Below are 21,269 nucleotides of genomic sequence, written 5' to 3'. Positions count from 1 at the left end.
TGCAAGATGCTTACTTGGGGGAAAAAATTTGGCATTCCCAGTACTGTGCATAATTAAAAATGCAAACTACTCAAAACATCTCATTTCAACAAGAACATATCACAATGAAGATATCTACAGTAGAAGACCATTAAGTTAAAACTCATGCACGTGTTGACTACTACTTTAAATGACAGGCCTTCAATTTCAGAAATCAGCATTATGTGAGGCCCACAGATTGTTCCTCAGAACCCCTGGGCTTTGAGACCTGTTGCTGCCTCTATAACAGTGTAGAATGCCCATTTTCAAGACGATTTGAAACTGATCTCTTCCTAATTGGCATGTGTTAAGACAAGCCCTGTTCACAGGAATTTACAGACACCACCTGAGTTCACAGGGCTCTCAGGCCAGGCAGCATCAGAACTCAGCACTGATTAAGGCCTGCACTAACCACAGTCATCATCAAAACCCTTCTGGGGAATAAAATAAAAATATATGATGCAAACATAAGAAACAAGCAGCCCAGACAGCTCCACAGCCATGCCAGAGTGAACTTTAGAGGATGAACCTGAGCTACTTGTGACCATGAAAACCATTTTCTGCTGACTGGGGTAATTTGTGTCCTTAAACACCCTAAAGTCATTTGTTTAGAACACAGCTGATGCTCATGTCCTAAGAGAGTGGAAAATCTGAAATTAACACAGTCCTGAACAGTTTATAATTCCTACCAAAACTACAAAGATCCTGAAAGGACTGGGAAAATGCCAAAAGCATTTGTTTACATCTGATACTCATCAGTAAGTGTTGGGATTGAAGGAGATAAGCAACAAGAAGGTAAAGAATACTTAAGATATTTGAAGTTTATATAGTTAAATATTTCCAAAGAAGAACCTGAGCAAAAGTCCCCAAACATCATATATGTTCTGAATGTAAAGACTTATTTTCACTTGCTCACCTAAGCACAGGAAAAAAAATATTTTTATACAAGTGCAAATTAAAGAACTTTCTGCTAGTCCTAAAATACGCCATGAAATGCATGTTTCTTCCATTTCAAAGTATTTTACTACAATTTAGGAAAGATTATTACAATGTTACCATCATTAATTAATATTTTTTTCTGAGTATGCAATTTTCTAGTTGGTTAATCACATAGACATGATTATGAAACAAAAATATGTACTTTACTGAGTCTCAATTGAAGAGCAGGGAACTCATTTATTCGAAGTTACCCATTCCAAAGAAAGAAAAGCATATAAATGGAGTTTTACTGCTGACTAGCATCAAGACAACATCAGTTTTCATGCAGGGTTTTTTTCCCCCCAAGCTGTGACAGGGAATAAAGAAATGAGTAAAATTATTGCAGCACTTTATTTATTTAACAATTGTTATTTACATTCTTTGTTGTTTATGGCAATTGTTATTTAAAAATAAACTACAATGTTTCATAATGAATAACCTACAAGTTTGAATACAGAGTAAAATATCCTTACACCACATTAAGATACACATTAAAAAAGATTAAGCAATGTACTGCTACCTAATTTTTTTTGCTCTTAATTCATTTAACTGGTAGTAAAATGAAACAAATATCAGGATCCATTTTCAAATTAAACTCATTTTTTACAAATAGTAGTTGCAAAAGTGGCCTTTTCATCTTTAAGAAAAGCATTTGCTCATGATTAGATATTCCAGTGAGTTTTGTACACCTGGCTCCAGCCACTTACTGCAACCAGAGATGTGCTGTGCATTTCTTCATCTTAAATTCTGCATGCTCACATCAGGTTGGGCTGCCTGGTGGGTTGCACAGGGCACAGTGCTAAACACCCGAAAATGCAATGACAGACATTTGTGTTGACAAGTGTCTAAAGAGAAATAATCACAAGTTAAAACAGACAAGAAGAAATAAATTTCAGATGAGTGATTGGCAGCATTAGTGCACATCTTCAAGAGCAGAAAATTATATTTATTTAAAAAAAAAAAAAATTTAGGCATTGGGGGAAATCTGATATCAATGCTAAGGATGAAGTCTCCCTGGCTTAGTCAGAACAAGATTTCAGAGCATCCAGCAGTCCCAGAAAGCATAGAGATTACACACAGTATGATTCAAGTGTTCCCTGTAACGGGGAAAATGATCAAGATCTCAGAACTAAAATGAAAGATTGGTTTCCAGTGGTGTTTGGAGTTTTGCTTTTGGGGTTTTTTTTTCCCTTGGATGGCAATTCAATGGTTGTGAGAAGGTAAGAATACAGCTTGTTCCACTAGAACAAAAATATTATGTTTCACTAGAAACTTGGGGATTCTGAGTAAAATAAATTCTTGTATAGTCCTTCTGTAGTATTAATTATAGCCTTTTATGGACAGGTAATTGTAGATCACAAAATCAGTTTTCAAACATTCTTTAATTCAAACAGAGAACATGCACTGCAAGTTTCACCATCATCTACCAAACCACTATGAAAAAGAACAATAAATTGGTGTTGAATAAATTGGTGTAACATCAGTTAAGAGCCACTGCTGTACCCATAATCAACTTCAGGATTTCTATCCATGTCAGCAAGATTTTGAGCCCCAGCTTTGTTTGGCATGGTTCATTAAATAAGAGGCTGTTCTGCAATGACCACTTTTCTGTTCCAGATTCATTGCCTTCACACAAACACATTTATACATACAGGGAGAACAGCAACATCTGCATCACATACAGCAAGAGTGATCAATAAATCTTCCATACAGCCTTAGAAGACAGCATTTATAGGGGATGGACCTTGACAAAACCAGCAATTGAGCACCTGGTCCTGACAGAAATGCTAGCAGAGGGTGTACTCAAAACTGCTGAACGTGATCACATAGCTGAAGTTACACATTTTCTGTTCATCCTTTATGGAACATCAATTACCATATTTAACTGTTCCGCTATTGCTATTTTAATAGTATTTGCTATGAGAAAATTCAATATAATGCATGGATACATTTCCAGGAAAGTCAAACTTGTTTCTACATAGTACTTAAAAATACACAGCTTTTATCAGTGCTTTCCAAGGTGCTTAAAGTTATGCTAAAGAGCACTGTGCATAATTTTAGCTGACCAAAACCCTAGCAAGGACACTGAGCAACTACAGTAGCTGGATGTGCTACACTTACATCAGCAACACTTACATCAGCAACAATTTACATAAACAAGAACAAAGGGGTTTTACATAATAAAAAACAATGTTTGAGGCATTTATTGACACTACTATTGAAGTGTTCTCCAGATAGTGTCCTTCGTGTAGAAGCCTTAACATGACTATCATGCTGAACCACCACAATCACCTGCAGCATTTGGAATTGGCACTAAAATAAGGAGATGACAAAGCTACAGGGGTCCAAGACCATTACTTCTCTTAATTGATTTAACTGTTATTAAAGTGAAACAAATCTCTGGATCTATTTTAAAATTAAACTAATTTTTTACAACTAGCAGTTGTAAAAGTTTTCTTTCCATTTTTAAGAAAAGCACTTGCTCCTGATTAGATATTCCAGTGAGTTTTGCTCATCTGGCCCCATCCACTTACTGCACCCAGAGATGGAATAATCTGAATTATACCAATTTTTGTTGTGCAAATGTCACAGTCCAATTACACATACCATGTGGCTGACTAAATAAATTTACAATACTTTAGCCTCTTTCATTACAGTACACTGTGATTAGTGTAGGGAAAACAGGGCATAAAAGAAACATTAAATACAAACTTTGCAAAACTTGCTCTTGCTTAGGAATATCTTTTTACACATACTCATCTTCAGTACAGATTATCTATAGTGGGGACATGAAACTGTTTCTGTTTCTAAACTTCTTTCTCCCCAACATTAAACTTTTGTAATTACACATTTGGAATATCCCCTTCCAGCAGTGGAAATATCTCAACTCAGTGAGAGGTTAATGTTCTTTGCACATTCACTTTTCAAGCTATAGATTACTACATTGAGTATTGTATTTTCCTTTGCTCCAGAGTTTGATCAAGGGAATATTGTTTGACGACACCATATTCTTAGACAAGTTCTTTAGGAAGATGGACACATAAAAGACAAGAGAAAGACTGGAAGAAAGAGACATGCACTTCATTGGAGTTATGATGGTTGGAACAAATGCAACACGAAATGAAAATCCCATAATCTCTCCAGAGCCATGTTGTTACCTACTTGTATTGCTGTAACAAGCCATTCTAAACTCCTCATAACAATCCAGTAGAATTCAATTCCAGAACAAAGCACACATCACTTGGAAAGCAGTTTAAATTCAGCCAAAAAAAAAATACAGTTGTTTCTATGTTGTAAACCCAAAATTCACTATGTTAGTATCAAAGAAAATGCAGCACTATTATTAAAGTGGGGAGAAAGAGCCACATGAACAATGAACCAGGGACAAGACAGCTCTTAGAGGACATTAACAGAGAACCTAGAATTATGATTTCTTGGACAAAAGCTGCTTGTTTAGCTTTTTTATATCATAAACATCCTGATGGGCACATGAATGCAAAAAAAAAAAAAAATTAAAATACTTTTATACCAGCAAAGCAACTACTAAATCAGTCACAATTCATAATAATCATCCAAAACTGGAAGCTGGGTTATTGCCCAGATAAGAGACAGACAGAAATATTTGGAAGAGCAGTTACAAGCTGCACAGAATTCCACTGTCCTCTCCCACATGAGCCCAAAGGACTGGTATCTACTGAGAGCTGCTGATGGTGATGGAGAGGGGCAGGAGGAATGTTAACAATTTTCCCCTTTTGACCCACATCAGACTGAGATCACAAAGCAGCTTTGCAGGGATGGAGCCCATGAAAAGAAATGCAGGCCACCCACAGGAAGGTATGCTGAGCTGACACAGACTGATGCATCAGCATTCTTCTCTTTCTTTTTTTCTCAGACCTGCTTGATTTATGATTCAATTAGAACAGCAGACTGTATATCTTCTCTTGATATTGAAACATTGCTGTTATCCACAAGACTTGATAAAAACAGCCTCATTTGGGACTTATTGACCTTCTTATTGTTAGTCCCAGGCTTTTCCAACCACTAAACCAGGTGCAGGTGAACATGCCACAATTTTTCATTCCCTTCTAGAAAGATGCTGCTTCCAATTAATTTCCCTAGAACACAGGATTAGCTCCTGCAGGATGACTGCTGGAAAGCTATATCACTCTTCAGACTTGTCCCATTATTTTTGAATGTGTTTGGTTTGCTGCCTCTGACACTTTGGTTTCCAACACCACAGTGCTTATTTATGAAACATTACATCACAGAAATCAGAGGCAAAGCTCAACCTATTTACATAACACCTTCTGCAGCAGTGAAACCAAGTGGTTAAGCACCTGCCCTGCTCCCCCACTGCTCCCTGCCACAACAACCCTACAGCCCCTCTCTCCCCAACTACCACAACAAAACACTTCTCAGCAGTGTGCTGTGAGCTACACCACCAAAATTACTAAAGACTGCAAAGTTTAGCCTGTATCAATTGAAGGACAAAGCAACAACTCCAAGAGCAAGAGTACCTTACTGAATTAAAATACTCAAAGATGGTAACAGGAGGATGGAAGAAAATAACTAGTTGGGGTTTTTTTGTTTTTTAGCAGAGGATTGCAAGGGTCAACAGAGCTCAACAGGAGATTCGATGCACCAAGGGAGGGAGGTGGGAAAAAAAAAAAAAAAAAACAACAACAACCCAAACCAACTAAACAAACAACATGGAAGAGAAAGTTCTCTGATGTGTAAAGAGTATTTGGAACAAAGGCACCTGAATGAGATGCTGAAGGCACAGGTTGAGTTCCCAGCTGGGGACATAAACTTGGTCTGAGACCAAGCAAGCCCCAAGATCAGCCTTGTGAGCCACATATGACCCCAGCTGTAAAAGCTGAGCCCCTGCACTGGCTGCTGCTGTTTAACATGACAAATGTTTACCAGGTAGATGCAGGTTAGGAGGCTCTGGCCTTTTCCTTCTTCACTGTGACTAGTTCACACCAAAGACTCCTAACACAGAGTACAGCTGTCTCATGCATTTGCAAAGCCATGACCTGTGAAGTTATTTCCCCTCTCAGAAAAATGCATATGTACTCTCTCTGCAGTATTCTTTGAACAGGAGCAAGCAGATTCCAGAGAAGAATATGAAAGGAAATTGGTTCTGCTATTAGAGATTTAAATCAATGAATCACATTTATAGATTGTTCAGCTGCAAAATGGGGTAGTGTCCATGGCACAAGTCATTACTTCCACTCATTTAAAGCCCAGTTAAATTTGAACACAATCTCTTTGTAACTATTATGCCTAAAATCTCCAAGATCTTCAAGAGAGCAAGCCTAAGTGTATGTAATGTTCTCTGTTGTAAGAGACTGGTAAGAGCACCTTCCATCTTTTTCTACCTTTATTGTACTACACTTTAAAGACAACTTGCTTCACAGTTCTGGGTGATACACATACCAATTTATGTATCTGGGCTGTTGCACAATGTAGTCATATGAGTAAAGATATGGAGTAATAACACAATTACTATGCCTCAACTCTAATCTCTACTGATCTTGACTTATAGAAGTAGCCTAAGATATCTACAAAAACCAAACCCACCAAAATACAGCAGAATGAAATTTATCTGTTTGAATAAAATACAAAAATACATATACAGAGTTCCCTTCTTTATTTTTAGGATTGTCAATAAACTGCTTGCCTTTACAGAACAGCACTATGGTCACTGCAGAGTAAGTAATGAATAATTCTTAAGTTTTAAGAAAGTTACCAAATCTATTCATTCCTCTAGTACTCCCTTGAAAGATTATGATAAAATCAGTACTACTCCTTGTTTGGCCAAGTTAATTAACCTCTCCCCTAATACCCATCACATGACAGCTAGTATATGCTACTTTTTAATATTATAGAATACCTACACCTATAATTAGATGACTTTAGGCTCTCCCTGAATGCAGCACTGATTGTCAGAACAGAAGACCAGCTGAATCACCCCTTCTGTTTCATTTCCAGTGTTCTGTTATTCCACAAAGATACAATTTAAAGAGCACAGTGGCGTCACTCGACCTTGCACACTCTCCCCTCACCACCACATGAATCATTCTTTACCTCCTCACCCAGCAGCACACATCAGCCCCTAAAACACCTCCAGAAAAGGGTCAGTCCTGAAGTGCAGCAGGAATCAGCTTCTTGGGATTCCTCCACAACAGAAACAGAAAGCTCCCAAAGAAGAGGAAAGTTGTAAAGAAACAAGGAAGATTTTAATAACTTAATTTAACTCTCCTCAATAAGCTAGACTGCACCTCCCAGGACCCTAACTTTTGTGATTTTAAAATCACCTGTGGGTTTACATATAGATCAGATTACCTCAGTGAGAAAAGGCTAAAAAGTAATTATCATTTTTCAGCATTGTCAGATCCCTTCTGTGGTGTGACCAGGAGTTCTTTGCTCAGCTAAATTCAACAACCTCAAGATGAATTTTCTTTGACCTAAAGCTGAACAGAAACCAACTGTGTTGGCCAAGGAAGCACTAAACTATTAAATGGAGAGAAAAAAAGTCTGAAATTATAGGATGAAAAATAAAAACCCAAACAAACAAACAAACAAACAGCAACAACAAAACAAACAAACAAACAAAAAAAAACCAACAAAAAACAAACAAAAAAAATAGAAAAAAAAAGAGGGCAAGAAACAGAAAAGCAGATAATCTTTCTAAGAGTAAGACACATGCAACAAAAATCTACAGATTAGTAAACTGGGTCAAAACCAAGTTAGAGCTACTTGCATAGAAATTTTCATTTCTATGAAAATGGAGGTTTCCATGGAAGTTTCCCACCACAGACTGCTTCAGATTTCTAAATTTTAAACTCAGAAGAAAAACAGAGTCGCTTGAATGTATTCCTAGTGCTAAGGAATTCCTCACAAGCTACATCATCAGCACCCTCAATACAGCAACAGGCAGAAATTCTGACTCCACAGAAATAAAAGCAGAGGAACTTCTGCTGGTTATTAGGCCAGGGTGTGATCATTCATAAGCTTGTTGATTTCTGCCTTTTTAATAGAGCAAACTAATTGTTATGGAAGCTAGAAAATCCATATTGCTTTCTTTAAAATAAACACATGCTTAAAATATGGTACTAGTAACAACAGGATGCTAAGATCATAAAAGCAGCTTGCACCTGTTCTGTGCATGTCATCTGAAAATTACTTTTAATAAAATTCCTTTAAAAGTACTTTCCAAAACAGACTGAAAATATCGTAGAGATTTTAAAACCTAAAAATCCAGTCTTCATGAAGACTCTGGTAAGAAACCAGCTCTCAATGACATTTATATGCCATCAACTCCCCTGTCATTGCAGACTGTTGCTTCAGATTCTCCAATTAAAAGGAGCTGTCATCACAGCCTGTTAAAGTAGTAACAGCAGGTCACTGCTGAAACTCAGACAGGCCCTGCTTTAGCAGCAAGACATAGGGCAAAAGGAAATACTCAGTTTTGCTATGCAGGACTCCTTTCATTAGCTTTTTCCAAGTCATGATCAGATAGGATCAATAACACCTCCTGATAAAGTCATGATGCATACTCCAGATATTATATGGAAAGTTTGAATAGTTTCTCCCTTGAAGGGCATCAACCTCAGCATGCCCTTGGAAAAGAACAACTTCCTGAATTTTAAAAAGTGATTGAAGTATGGTACCTTTTCCTCTTCAAAGAGTCAGTGGGAACTGAAGTTTTAAATGCATTTAAGCTAAGAAATTACAACATAATAAAGTAGCTAACAGTAGATCAATTTTTCTGGGATATCCCAGAGTAGTAGAGAAGAAAGAACAGCCACTGCTCCAAGACTAAACAGGGTGAGCACTGCTCAAGAGGCTACTAAAACTGGGCAAGGCCCTAGGAGTGCACAACCATCCCATGAACAATGAGGCAATGGCTCACACAAGCAGATTGAGGTTTCTCAGAATTTCACAACCACGCTAATAAATATTTTATTGGAGCAATTTTCTTTCTGTCCTCTTCATCCTCCTCAGAGTTACAGAGCCTGTGACTGTATCCCCATGACAAGGGCAGCAGAAACACACAGTGCAAGCAACTATTACTTTCTATGTATTTTATGTGCACCTCATGTAATTCAAGAGCTGAGAGAGCAAAAGTGACCAGAACCAACTAGAAGAAGCACATGCAACTCATCAAAAGAGTAGCAAAGTTCTGGCACTTAGTAACTACTGAATATGGGAGTAACAGTTCCTACTACTTTTCCCCCAGCTCCTCACTCGATTAAAAAACAAAAAAAGGAACACTTCCTTTCCCATGTTTGACCAACTCCAAGATTTTTTTTCAGAGAAGAAAGGAATGGAATCCAAACTAGGTTTATCAATATGAAGACAAAAAAGGTTTAAAACTACTTTTAAGGATTTGTTTTGGAAAATGTAAGCTTCAAAACTCTCCTTCTTAGGCATGTCAGCACCATAAATAGCTATTTAATACTATATATCAGCACAAAATCCATAGAAATATAAAATATTACCCCATGCCTCTGATTCTACATCATTCCATGCTAAAAAAAAAAAAAAAAAAAAAAGAAAAAAATAAAGTCTTCCTTAGGCCAAGGCGCTGTCAAACCCCCACGAAGAGCTAATGGAAGTTTGCCTGATTAAAGACTACAAAACCATTCTTTTTTCAGAATCACTGCAACAGAATTACTGCCAGGTCTTATTTTGTCATCCCAAAAGCCATGCCAGCAGGAGCAAATGTCAACAGCTTATCACAAAAAATATGTATATGGGAAATATTCACACTCCAGGCAGAAAAGAGGGGTAAAAACAACTTTTAAAAGGTAATCACCAACTGGATTAGTATGTCAATAGTTTTTACATGGTGTCAAGAGCACTGAATTTTGGGAAACAGAGTACATAAAGTACATAAGAACAGAACCCCAAGAGTCTGGAGTGAAGAAAAAAAAAAATAAGCTGATAAAAATTTAGGATAAAACTAGAGTAAACAGCAGGGACAGGAATTTGCCTGTATTGAGGCTCATGTGGTCTGATTTGTATGCTACACAGGGAGGGGTTTGGAGGGGTTGTTTAGCTGTTTTTTTTAACTGCTTAACTGCCATTTTTCCCAGAGTGTTCAATGACTGAATAACATTTGCATGTATTAGTGTTTTCCAGAGCAGTTATTATGAGACTTGCAGTCTCACAGATCGCACTTGAAAGCTTACTCTGTGAAATAAACTTTCCACTTTAGCAGTAAATTATTGTTGTTATTATTTATATGATAACAACATAGATGCCATATTCGAACTGCATTTGGTTTTTTCCTCCCCCTGCATACCAACTTGACCACCGTCTCCTCTCTTCCCCAAAATACCCCAGTTTTAAGCTAAGTGTCAAAAAGCACAAAAGTTTTTCATTTCTAAGGTTCAAAGATTTCCTACAAGCTGTAGACAATACCCAAATTTTCAGTTCCCTAAATATATCAAATAGAAACACTTCAGAATAAAACACAGCACTGTAGGTGACCTACAAGCATAATTAACTTCTAGACATTGACTTAGTAGTACTCACAGTGTTGAGGCCAAGAGCTGTCAAAACAAAAGAACTAAAACAAGAAAGTGCATTCTAGTCTTCCTATCATGTTTTAAAAACACAAGTTTCTTCACAAAGCATTTTAGAAAACACTGAAGTGAAATAAAAAATCAAAGGGCCATCCAAGTAATCAACAGCAAAGTACTGCAGGATTATAACTAACTTTGAATAGTAAATTATTTTCTTTTCTTAGGTCATTAACAATTTTGCAAAGCCCGGAAATTGTCTTAGGAAAAACTGGAACTAGATTTTTGTTTTCCTTTAAAAAAAAGGAAACTATTTAGCCATACACAATTATTCACATGATTTTTCAAATAAGTGCATTATAACAGAAATTATCTCCAAAAAGAACATGAGCAGCAAATCAGGATCTGGAAAAGATGGGAGAGGTGGCAGTTTTTTCAATAACAGAAATCCCCAGCCTTATCTTCTGGCAGGCATCAACAGAGTAACAGCACATGATAGCACAATATCATCTGGAACAAAAATCATGCAATGAGCATTACTCAATTCCCACAGAAACGAGAGATACATTCATGGCGGCAGAAATATTTTTGTAAGGAACACACTAACCAACACTGTGTCAATTTGTCCCCATTTCCAGCACTGAGTATTAAATATCCCAAGATCTGAGCTCTTACATACCCACCGCACAAAAAGACACCCTGAAAGTTCAGAGCCTGATCTAAGTCTCCTCAAACCAATGGGAAATAGGCTGCCCTTGATGGACTGAACAATCACAGCACAAAGCTGAGTCTCTACTGATTCTGAGGTTCCTCCAAGCCCAAGACTGTAACACGCACAATTTGGAGACTGGGAACAGTAACCTCTTGAAGAACCCAACACTTCCAGCCCAGCATAGGTTACAAACCTTTCAGAGAATAAGTTTTTAAGCTACCGACTTTGTGAACACACAGGGTCACATTTTCTCTCTTTATCCTTGAGACAACTCTTGAGAGGCAAAAATGCCTGGAACTCTGACACCACAGTGAGAAGCGCTGTCTTCTTGTTCTGGAAACTCTCTTTCAAAACACAGGGCTCACAAAAAGAAGAGGTGCTGGGCAGGGGGAACAGTATCTTGCCCAACCAGAACTCGGAGGGCCTGACTGCCAGAGCAGTGATTTATTTCTAGCTGATCATTCTCCTGGGGTGTTAATTTACATTCCATTTCAAAGCACAAACACCACACAGATTTGAGGAAGAAACATGAGAAACCATAACAACCTACAGTAAAACTGATAGTATTCCATCTTACATGTCCAGTTAAGTGCTTCAAGTAGTAGAAAAAAGTGGTATTAAAAGCAAGAAAGTTTAATGATTCAAAAGATACCAACTTCAGGAAAAAAAAAAAAAAAAAGAACAGAGAATAAAGCTTATTCAGCCTTGATTAATTATAGCTTTAATCTTGAAAGTTTTCAGTTTTAGTTTCAGGAGTTCTGGGCATCTAGCCCAAAAAAAAAAAAAAAAAAAAAAAAAAAAAAAAAGAGAGAGAAAAAAAAGAAAAAAAAAATAGAAAAAAGGCAGGTGAGAGATAATTCAGTTTTCACGCTTTCCCAACCCCTTTTCACTAAACACACTTCTAGTGGAAGAAGTGTCATTTTGCCAGTAACAAACCAAAATATGCTCTTACTTTGCCCTGAGAACACAAACCTTCACGGTTAAAATTGATTATGTCATTTGTGTTCAGCAGGAAGAATGTGGGACCAGTCCACTCACAACACAAGGCAGCATTTGTGAGCGCAATAAGCAGCGATCACATCGAATACCTGGGGAGACAGACCACAGCAGCAAAGCTCCTTGACCCAACCTGCGGCCTCGGTCTAACCAACGCGGAGGAGGGCAGGCCAGGGAGAAAAACAATTCCTGCGGCCACTTGTGCCACGGTGAAATGAAGCCTGCACCAGCATCTTCTCTTCATCTGCCCCGCAGCAACGCTGCAGGTGGCTTGATGTGAATGTCCCTGCACAGCCCCGAGGTGCCGGGATGGGAGCTCACGGTGCCCTACAGCGAGCCACACTCTGGGGACGGCAGCCGGGTGCAGGCAGGGCCAGGTAGGGATGTGGGAGCCACCAGCCCTTTCCTGGGTGGGCTTTCAGCCTTCGTCCCAAAAGCATATCGCTGCCTCATGACAGAGGTGTGAAACAAGCAAGGCAGACACGCAAGGCACACACCTGCGCCCCAAAGCGCCACATTCCCACGGCGAGGGGCATGAACGCGGGGTCGCGTGTTATTTTGGGAAGCGTTTGGCCGTCGCTTGACCCGGCAGAAGCAGAGCCGCGCGGCCCTCGCGGCGGGGCCGGGAAAGGCGCTCCCGGCTCCGGCCCCGCACCTGGCGGGCGGGGGGACAGCCCGCTCCCCTCCGCCGGTCCCCGCTGCCCCGGAGCGCCGCGAGAGCGAGGAGGAGGGAAGGGAAAGAAGGAAAAGCAGAAAGAGCAGCCGATCCCGCGCTCCCGGCTCGCCCCGCCCGAGGGCAGAGCGCTCACCTGGTCCCTGCCGCCCGGTGCCGCGGGACGCGAGGGGAAAGAGGAGGAGGAGGAGGCCATGTTACAGCGCTCCCAGGCTCCTCACCTCGCAGCCGTCCCGGGCTCCCGCCAGCGCCGGGCCGTCCTGCCGCCGCCCCCGCAGGTGAGGCCGGGCCCGCCGTGCTCCCCTCCCGCGGCGGCCTGGCTCCGGGACCGCCGCCGCCCCGTCCCGCCCCGTGCCTCGGGCCGGCCGCGCCGGAGGTGCCACAAGGCGGGGACAGCGCCCCGAAGTCCGCCCCGCTGGAAAACCGGGAGAGCGGCCGCTGCCAGGGAGGCTCCGGATGGCCGGGGAGCGCCCCCGGCCGCCCGCACCTGCACCGCGGCTCACCTGGAGACGGCGGGCTGCGCTCTGCCCGCGGAGCGCCGCGGGACACGGGGGAGGCTCAGCCGAAGTTTGTTAAACAAAACTGCAAAGGCAACCAACCCTCGCGCTGGGCGCTGGTGAATTCCGTACCGCGGTTCCCGCTGGTATTCCATCAGGAGTGCCGCCGGTGTCGTGTGTTCGCTACAATGAAAACGCGAAACCTCTCGCACACGAGCGGCGGCGGGAGAGCGGCCATCGGGAGCTGCACCTGGACAATGATTAGCTGATAGCTTGAGCCTGGGGGGGGGGGGGTCAGTCCTGATTTTCTCCCTCTCCAAGCCCAAGAAGAGGGCTGTGCAAACCTCCCAGTTGAGATTCCACGGTGATCAAACCAGCAATTACTTGTACTTTTTCTCAGTTTAAAAACTGTTTTAATCAATCTTATTAAAATGTTTTTTATCACAGCACAGAAATGTGAAAGTATTGTAAAAACAATTACGATTACTCTAGTTTTGACTTAAACTACTTTATCCTGTCATTACTTCTTACAAGTTGTCCTGGTGCATCAACCCCTTTTCCTGTTTTAATTAGATCTCACTTGTAGTGATGAAACAACAAATGCTATTAAGCACTAATTTACCTAGAAATATTGGTGATAACAGCTTAATCCGGTCAGTTGTTCTACCGTGGGCCTTAGTGCTGTACGTGCAACTTACAAAACACATCCCCAGCTGCATAAACTGACTATAGATGTTTATACATCTTTGGATACTCTGTAACTAATTGCTTGTCACTCCCTCTCTTGTGTAAACCTTTTCCTTTGTATACAGAGCCAAATAAAAATACTTCACCAAAGACCTTGGCTGTGTCTCACATGGAGAAGGTAATTCCCCAGAAAGTTTCTATCCCTCTTGTTCTGGATGTGACTCATTTCCTCTGCCCACTTGGAGAACTGGGAGCCAGAGGAGATGGCGGAAAAAGGATCACAAGCTCCCTGTTGGCTAAAAGCAGGTGTGAAGCAAGGCTGGTCACATTCACGGGTGGGCAGCGACAATTAGCAGTTCTCTGGCTGGGTCACACTCTGCTTTCATACAACTCATGTACCACACCTATACTGCATGCCGTCTTCCATCTCTCCATTGGAGAGATTTAAATGGGATTTGCAGATTGAAAAAGAAAATAACACCTTAAGGGGAAAAAAAAAGTTTACTTGAAATGAAAAGCGGTTTTTAAATCTACTCTTACAATTGCTAGGAGGAAGAATATTTTTAAAAAGTCAAGTGTGATGTGTACATGTAAATTCATATTGTATTTCCACAGGCTTATAAACCTCACTTGTCTCATCTACACTCTCACCTGGAAGAGTACAGCTTTTCTTATTTTTTGGCAGCTGAAATTATACCTGGAGGGAAGGAAAAGTTGACTTCCCTTACTTCAGGAGAGGTTTCAGGTCAGGCTTGCCTGACAGAGGTTTGCAACTTAAATGTGCTATTGCAGTGCATTTGATCTGATCAAGCACAGTAGTAGTGGGTGGTTGTTGTAAGATGAAAAAGAATAAACAGATAAAACCGGAGGTAAATTGGAAAAAAAGAATATTATGTGCTGAAATGAAACAGCCATTCCAGGAAAGTGATTTTAATGTAACTGTCTCCAGGTGAGGAATGTTGCTGATTAAGTTACACTGCTGCCGCAGACATTTGTGCACAGCCTCGGGGAACGGGATTTGTGCTTTGTTCCCTGGAGGGATGTACTGCTATCCAGCCCTCCACATCTACCTGAAAACCAGCCCCCTCCAGCTGCTGCTTGCCTGCATCCAGGCTGAGGCAGCCCCAGGCATGACCTTGACTGCACCCCCCTTGCTCTCATGTGCCCAAACAGAAGTTAAAAAGCAATCTATTGGGTTCTACCATTTTAATTGTAGAATTGTAAGCTAAGTGAAATGCAAAAACTAAAATCAAGAATCAGCCACCTGACCTGTGGTTAAGAGTGAAAGCTTTGCCACACTGAAGTTAATGAGAGTTTTGCCAAAGACTTTGGTGGAGCCTGCCTTTTGCCCAGATGCTCCAAAGAAGCAAAAAGCACCTTTTTTCCTCTGCTCCAGATTTGATACATATATGCTGTTCACCTTTCTCGTTTAGTTACAATTATTGAAATAAAAACCAGGTTGGACATTTGTAGGTATTTCTGTAAAGGTTTATATGAAAATCACTGTGTCCCCCATGATGAAGGAAAATCTACAGTGGCAGTGGAGCTTTCCCTACTGTGGGAAAGGAGTTTGCCAAAGTCAGACCTGGGGCAAGATTTCAGCCCAGCAATCACAGGTTTCAGCCCCTGGAAGCCACCCCCAATAAGCTCAGAGGGGACTCTGTGCCCCCCTCTGCTCCCTCCCACAAGGTCCCCCCACTCCTCTTCCTGTGCCACCATGTTCACTGTAAAACTTTCCCTGATTTTAAGCTGAATTTTCCTCCAGAAAGGTACAAACCCATGAATAATGAGTTATTCTCTCTACAATATCTCCTTATTTGAAATGAAGGGATGGTTTATGATATTTTCATTATTGCAATCATGTCAGTATTTGGGATTTTCAGGTAAAGCAATTTAGTGCATGTTACAAAAAAATCTTTAAAATAATTTGAACCTAAAATCAATTTAGGTTTTTTAAGTGCATTTAAAATATTTATATTAATCCTGTAGGGAGATATTAACAATTGGGGTTTTTTAAGCAGTTTCCATCCTTTCATTTTCAAACAGTTCTGATGAGCTTTTTGTTTTCTGGCATCCTATCAAAATGCTAATGCAGAAGGAGAGCAGCAGAGAAGTTCTCCATGTTTCATGATAGTGGGAACTGTCCTGCATAACAAGAGATTTAACAGGTTAAATGTATAATCTGACATATGCATTAGAGATATTATCCCTCTAATATTATCTTGCATTCCTAAGTGGTAGTACGTCTGCCCTAATGTGCTTTTGCATTTGTCATGTTAACAAAATAATCTTTGAGTTTTAAAAAATGTTAAAAGAAGCCAATCAATGTTTATACTTATCTGCTTTTAAGCACAGTGAACACAACCTATTTTAGACACTCTCATTAGTATTCACATACCAGTTGACCTTTTTAGACCCATCATTATGTAAATGACAGAACACACTTTTTCTCTTCCTTACAGTGAAGTTATTGCTGAGGAGAATATGATTAATATACAAAACACAAGACGATATTGACTTTTGCAGCTGCCCTCTGCTCAGCAGAGAACGAGTTGTTCAGAGCATTACACTGGGTTCTCAGCCATGAATACAACTGTAATGCCATAATCCAAGCTCAGCATTGTCGGTCTGATCCCGCGTGCCTTGCACAAACAGCACTGCAGTTCAGGCAAGTGGAAGTCTGGGATGCCAAAGAGGTTTGAATACACAGGCCTCTTGGTCGTTTATATAAATAAAATGTAATTCACATTGTATTGTCGAGGTAGACATAAATTGTTTTGCTGTTTGCATTGGAGTTTTCCCTCAGTTCTGCATTTTATCATGTTTTGCTGTAAAGAGGAGCAGCAGTCCTAGGTAATCCCACATGCGTCCATCTGTGACTCAGTTTTCAGCAGGGTCACTGCTGCTGTTCCTTCAAGCAGAACAGTAAACCCCTTCAAACACAAAAGTCGCTGCAAATGTACTTGTGTCACTTGTCTCAAGCAGCATCATTAGCTCCTGCCATGTCCAAAGCAATGATCAAACAAGATAAGCACTATCCAGCCAGAAAGATGTGATTTGTATCCTGAGGATATAAATCTATGCAGACAACAAGAGGGAGGAAAACGCAAGGTAACTGTCAGACTAATGTTTGACAAATTAACCACATGTTGAGTTTATACTTACATGCCTTACTTACTCACTCAGCCTCCTAATCAAGGTAGCTCTAAGAGAGGGCCACAGGCTGAGGGCAACGCAGCCTCTGCTGCTCCTGAAGGAAACTACTGCACACAACCATGCTCCCTATTGCTCTGAGGTGTTGGCACATGCTGCAGTAAAGCAGACAGTTTCTTCCTAATGGAAAAGCCAATTCTTTATAAACATAACTCATTTTTATACAGTTTTCACAGACCTTGTGTTTAACTACAATTGGCTAGTGGTTTTCTTGCCTCTCAATTTGTTGGTTAGTAAATGTCATTCTACTTGTCTATCAAATCTCTCTATTCTTAGGTGGTTTATATGTTTTCTTCATTGATTCCTATGGGATAGATTTATTGTTTATGCAGGTGAAAACTTAGTTTTTCTTACTAGAATAGATTGTGATGTTAACTGCCTCTCATTTCTTTGATTCTTTCTTCTGGGAATTTACAGGCTAGTTGGTAATTCAGCAGAGCAAGGCCTGATTTTATAAGGCCTTTCTTTTACAATATCTTTACCTGTATGCAACAGGCACAGCCAGCAGTCCACCCAATACAGAGACCACAGGAAAATAATGTCCCTGAGCCGCCTACCTGATTAATCCAGCACAGCCTGGGCCCTGAGACACAAGAGTTGACTAAAAGGCAGGAGCAGCGATGCTGGGCTCCGAGTACAACAGTGATCAGATGGATCTCAAACCCATCCACCTTTCAGACCTTTCTGAAGGTGTGAGAAAAGGCTAAACTTGTGACCTTAGGGCTGACCAAAGGGATGACCAATGACCTCAAACAGATCACAGTGCTGTGTACAGCTGGCTCATGGAGAAAAAACATATGAAAACAGGCAGGGTTCCTTCACAAGAGAGAGCTGCTATCTAACCAGCTTTCCTTCTGGTGCCTCCTGGTCTTTCCCACTCAAAGCCCATGACACAATGGGATGTATGGAAAAAGACATTCTCAAAGAGTTTGAAAATTCAGCGAGTGCTCTGAGAATGAACAGTTAGCGTCCAGCAGGAAGGACAGTCTGAGCACAGCTAAGAAATACTTGTCTATATTTAAACTAAAGCTAGGAAAAAAAGACCTCACTATCAAGCAAATTTGGATCAGTGTATTCAGTACTTTCAGACATGGTACATTTTATATACAATCTCTCTATATTTTAATATATCTTATAATAATTTATAGTACTGAATAATTATTATACCATCACCAACCCCTGTAAATTAACCAAGGTTACCATATATCTGGGACTTCCAAGACATGTTTTCTTTTCCTCTGAAGGGAAAGTTGGACTTTGGCCACCCACTAAGGTCCCTAGGAAAGCACTAGTTCAGCAGCAGTAGCTCCAGCCCTGTGCTGGCATCAGAAAACGACTCCCCCAAAGCTGCAGAGCACATTCATTGATAGTGCAGCTGGTGCAGAGCCAGGCCTGAGGGATGTGTTCCATACTCTGTCTGAGCTGTGCAGCTGATCCACAGGCATTGATGTGCCCAGACTGTCCTGGCTGCTTCGGACTTGGTACACACACGGAGTAGTAATTCTCTGTCACTGTGGCTCTTTTCCTATGAACTGCACAAGATGTAAGGCCACATTCCCATACGGAATTTCCCAGATATACAAAAGCCTTGTTCCAGGCAGGCAAAGCCCCAGTAAGTGGTGAGAATACAGGATTCAAAGTAAACAGAGACCTGCGAGCATGCGCATGATATGCTGCAAAAATTCTCCAGGAGGGCGGGGAAAATAGAGGGGCTTTATCCCTGAAACACATTCAGGGGGAGGAGTTGGGCTGTCTCGCCTTTCCACGGTGCAGGGATGAGAAGGAAGTGTAGTAATAATAAATAATAAATAGTCCTGCCTCCTGGAATCACCATCCCAAAGAAATGCTTTAAGGGAGAAGCTGCATGTTTTTGTTTGCAGCACCCTGCCCTGCTTACATTTCAGACAAGCAGCAAAGCTGTTGTCCTCAAGAATGTTGTAAACCAGTGCAATGAAGTAATTTAAAAAGGCAATAACATCAGCAGTGTGAAGTGGTGCCTGTCTCACCCCTGCAGGGACTGTAGGTTTCCACAGGAGCTGTTGGTCCAGGACTGTCAGTGCTGATGATAAATTGCTGCTAGAGTGGGTCAGCAGCACCACAGAATCCACAGTGGAACTGTCCTGCACAGGAATATCTTGTAAAACTAGAAACACGTGACCTTTCCTGATCTATTTAGCACTTCGATTTCTCAGTAACAAAATTTGTTTAGAGTAGTATTTTCCCAGGATTTTGTTAACTCATGTACTCTTAGTACCACTTTCCTAGGCACCAGTGGAGGAATGTTGCAGCTGGCAGAGCACCCGCTGAGCAGGGCCACAAGTACCTCTCTAATTACATCCACAAGCCTTCTTTCAGAAACTGGGATAGCACAACGATTAAATTTTATTAATCTGGGAGGAGGGATGCAGAACTCTATTTTGCCTACAGACACATGTCCCAGCTTCTGGGGAAATAAGTTACCTAATGACCTTCTATTAAGGCATTTACCTTAAAGGCAGCTCTCAAGGCTGCAGCAGCAGCAGCCAGGAACAATGAATTTATGCTCTGGCCTACCATGGCATCCAAATCTTAACAGATTTGATTAAAAGGACAAGCTGCAGCCAACACCTAGCCTGGTCCAAACACACTCCCCAAACCGTTCCAACAGCCCCAAGTGTTATTCCAGTGACCCAGGGTCCCGTGAAGAGATACAAAGTTGATCAAGCAATTGGAGCATCTCTCCGAGGAGGAAAGGTTAAAAGAGCCGGGGCTGTTCAGCTGAAGCAGAGAGCTGAGAGGGGACATCATACCTGTGCCTCCCTGAGAGGGAACATCATCCCTGTGCTTCCCTGAGAGGGGACATCATCCCTGTGCCTCCCTGAGAGGGAACATCATCCCCGTGCTTCCCTGAGAGGGAACATCATCCCTGTGCCTCCCTGAGAGGGAACATCATCCCCGTGCTTCCCTGAGAGGGAACATCATCCCTGTGCCTCCCCGAGAGGGAACATCATCCCTGTGCTTCCCTGAGAGGGAACATCATCCCTGTGCCTCCCTGAGAGGGAACATCATCCCTGTGCCTCCCCGAGAGGGAACATCATCCCTGTGCCTCCCCGAGAGGGAACATCATCCCCGTGCCTCCCTGAGAGGGGACATCATCCCTGTGCCTCCCCGAGAGGGAACATCATCCCTGTGCCTCCCTGAGAGGGGACATCATCCCTGTGCCGTCCTGAGAGGGGACATCATCCCTGTGCCGTCCTGAGAGGGGACATCATCCCCGTGCCTCCCTGAGAGGGGACATCATCCCTGTGCCTCCCCGAGAGGGAACATCATCCCCGTGCCTCCCTGAGAGGGAACATCATCCCCGTGCCTCCCTGAGAGGGAACATCATCCCTGTTTGCAGGGAAGGCTCAGAGCAGGGACTGGGCGCTGCTCCTTGGGACCAGCAATGGACGAGAGGAATTGGCAGGAAGTTGCCCAAGAGTTCCTGGGCAGAACACGAGGAGGAATTTTACTGTGCGGTGACCGAGCACTGGGGGACAGATTGTCCAGAGAAGATGTGGAGAGGATCGCTAGAGATACTCCAAAACCGTCTGGACGCGATCCTGTGCCGTGTGCTCGGGGGCGGCCCTGCATGAGCAGCGATAGGACCAGGCGACCCTTGCAGCCCGACCCATTCCGTGGTTCTGGGATCGTGACCAGTCCGCCCAGTGGCGCCGTCCCAGCGCCCCCGTATCCCCGGTTTAGGGTGCGCGCAACGACCCGCCCGCCCTGCAGACTGCTTCCACTTGCGTCGTCCGTGAACCATTGCGACATCCGGAGTATCCTCAGCTTGCAGTGCCCGGCCGCGCAGCATTTCTCTATTTTTTTCTCCCTGGCGGAGCCGAAAGCCGCCCTTTGGGCCTCGCTTTGGCGCGGAGCGCGCTGATTGGTCGCTTTGAACGGGCCCGGCGCGGCGCCATTGGCGGGCAGGGCCCGGCGGCCGG

At 42.2% G+C, this 21,269-nt stretch overlaps 1 protein-coding gene and 1 long non-coding RNA gene across 3 annotated transcripts in view; both read right to left on the bottom strand.

Annotated features, from left to right (window-relative positions):
- ANK3 (ankyrin 3) overlaps positions 1-13,185 on the bottom strand; it is a 348,817-nt gene extending 335,632 nt beyond the window's left edge. The window contains exon 1 of the mRNA XM_079313269.1: positions 13,047-13,185. Within this exon, the coding sequence (XP_079169395.1) occupies positions 13,047-13,106 (60 nt within the window). The 5' untranslated portion in view covers positions 13,107-13,185. The remainder of the gene's footprint in view (positions 1-13,046) is intronic.
- A 2,920-nt stretch (positions 13,186-16,105) lies between these two features.
- On the bottom strand, positions 16,106-21,151 carry LOC306804876. 2 transcript variants are annotated; one of them, XR_013775018.1, is made up of 3 exons: positions 21,063-21,151; positions 17,260-17,445; positions 16,106-16,239 (listed from the first exon to the last, which is right to left on the bottom strand). It is a non-coding gene; the product is annotated as an uncharacterized lncRNA (long non-coding RNA). The 2 variants fall into 2 exon arrangements; XR_013775019.1 differs by having other exon boundaries at positions 16,116-16,239; positions 17,273-17,445.
- Between the last annotated feature and the right edge of the window lie 118 nt (positions 21,152-21,269).

This window comes from Erithacus rubecula, assembly GCF_903797595.1.
Source record: "Erithacus rubecula genome assembly, chromosome: 9".
Classification (NCBI taxonomy): Eukaryota; Metazoa; Chordata; class Aves; order Passeriformes; family Muscicapidae; genus Erithacus; species Erithacus rubecula.
The sequence above is the reverse complement of the archived record's forward strand: the minus strand, read 5'-3'. Positions and strand labels throughout refer to the sequence as shown.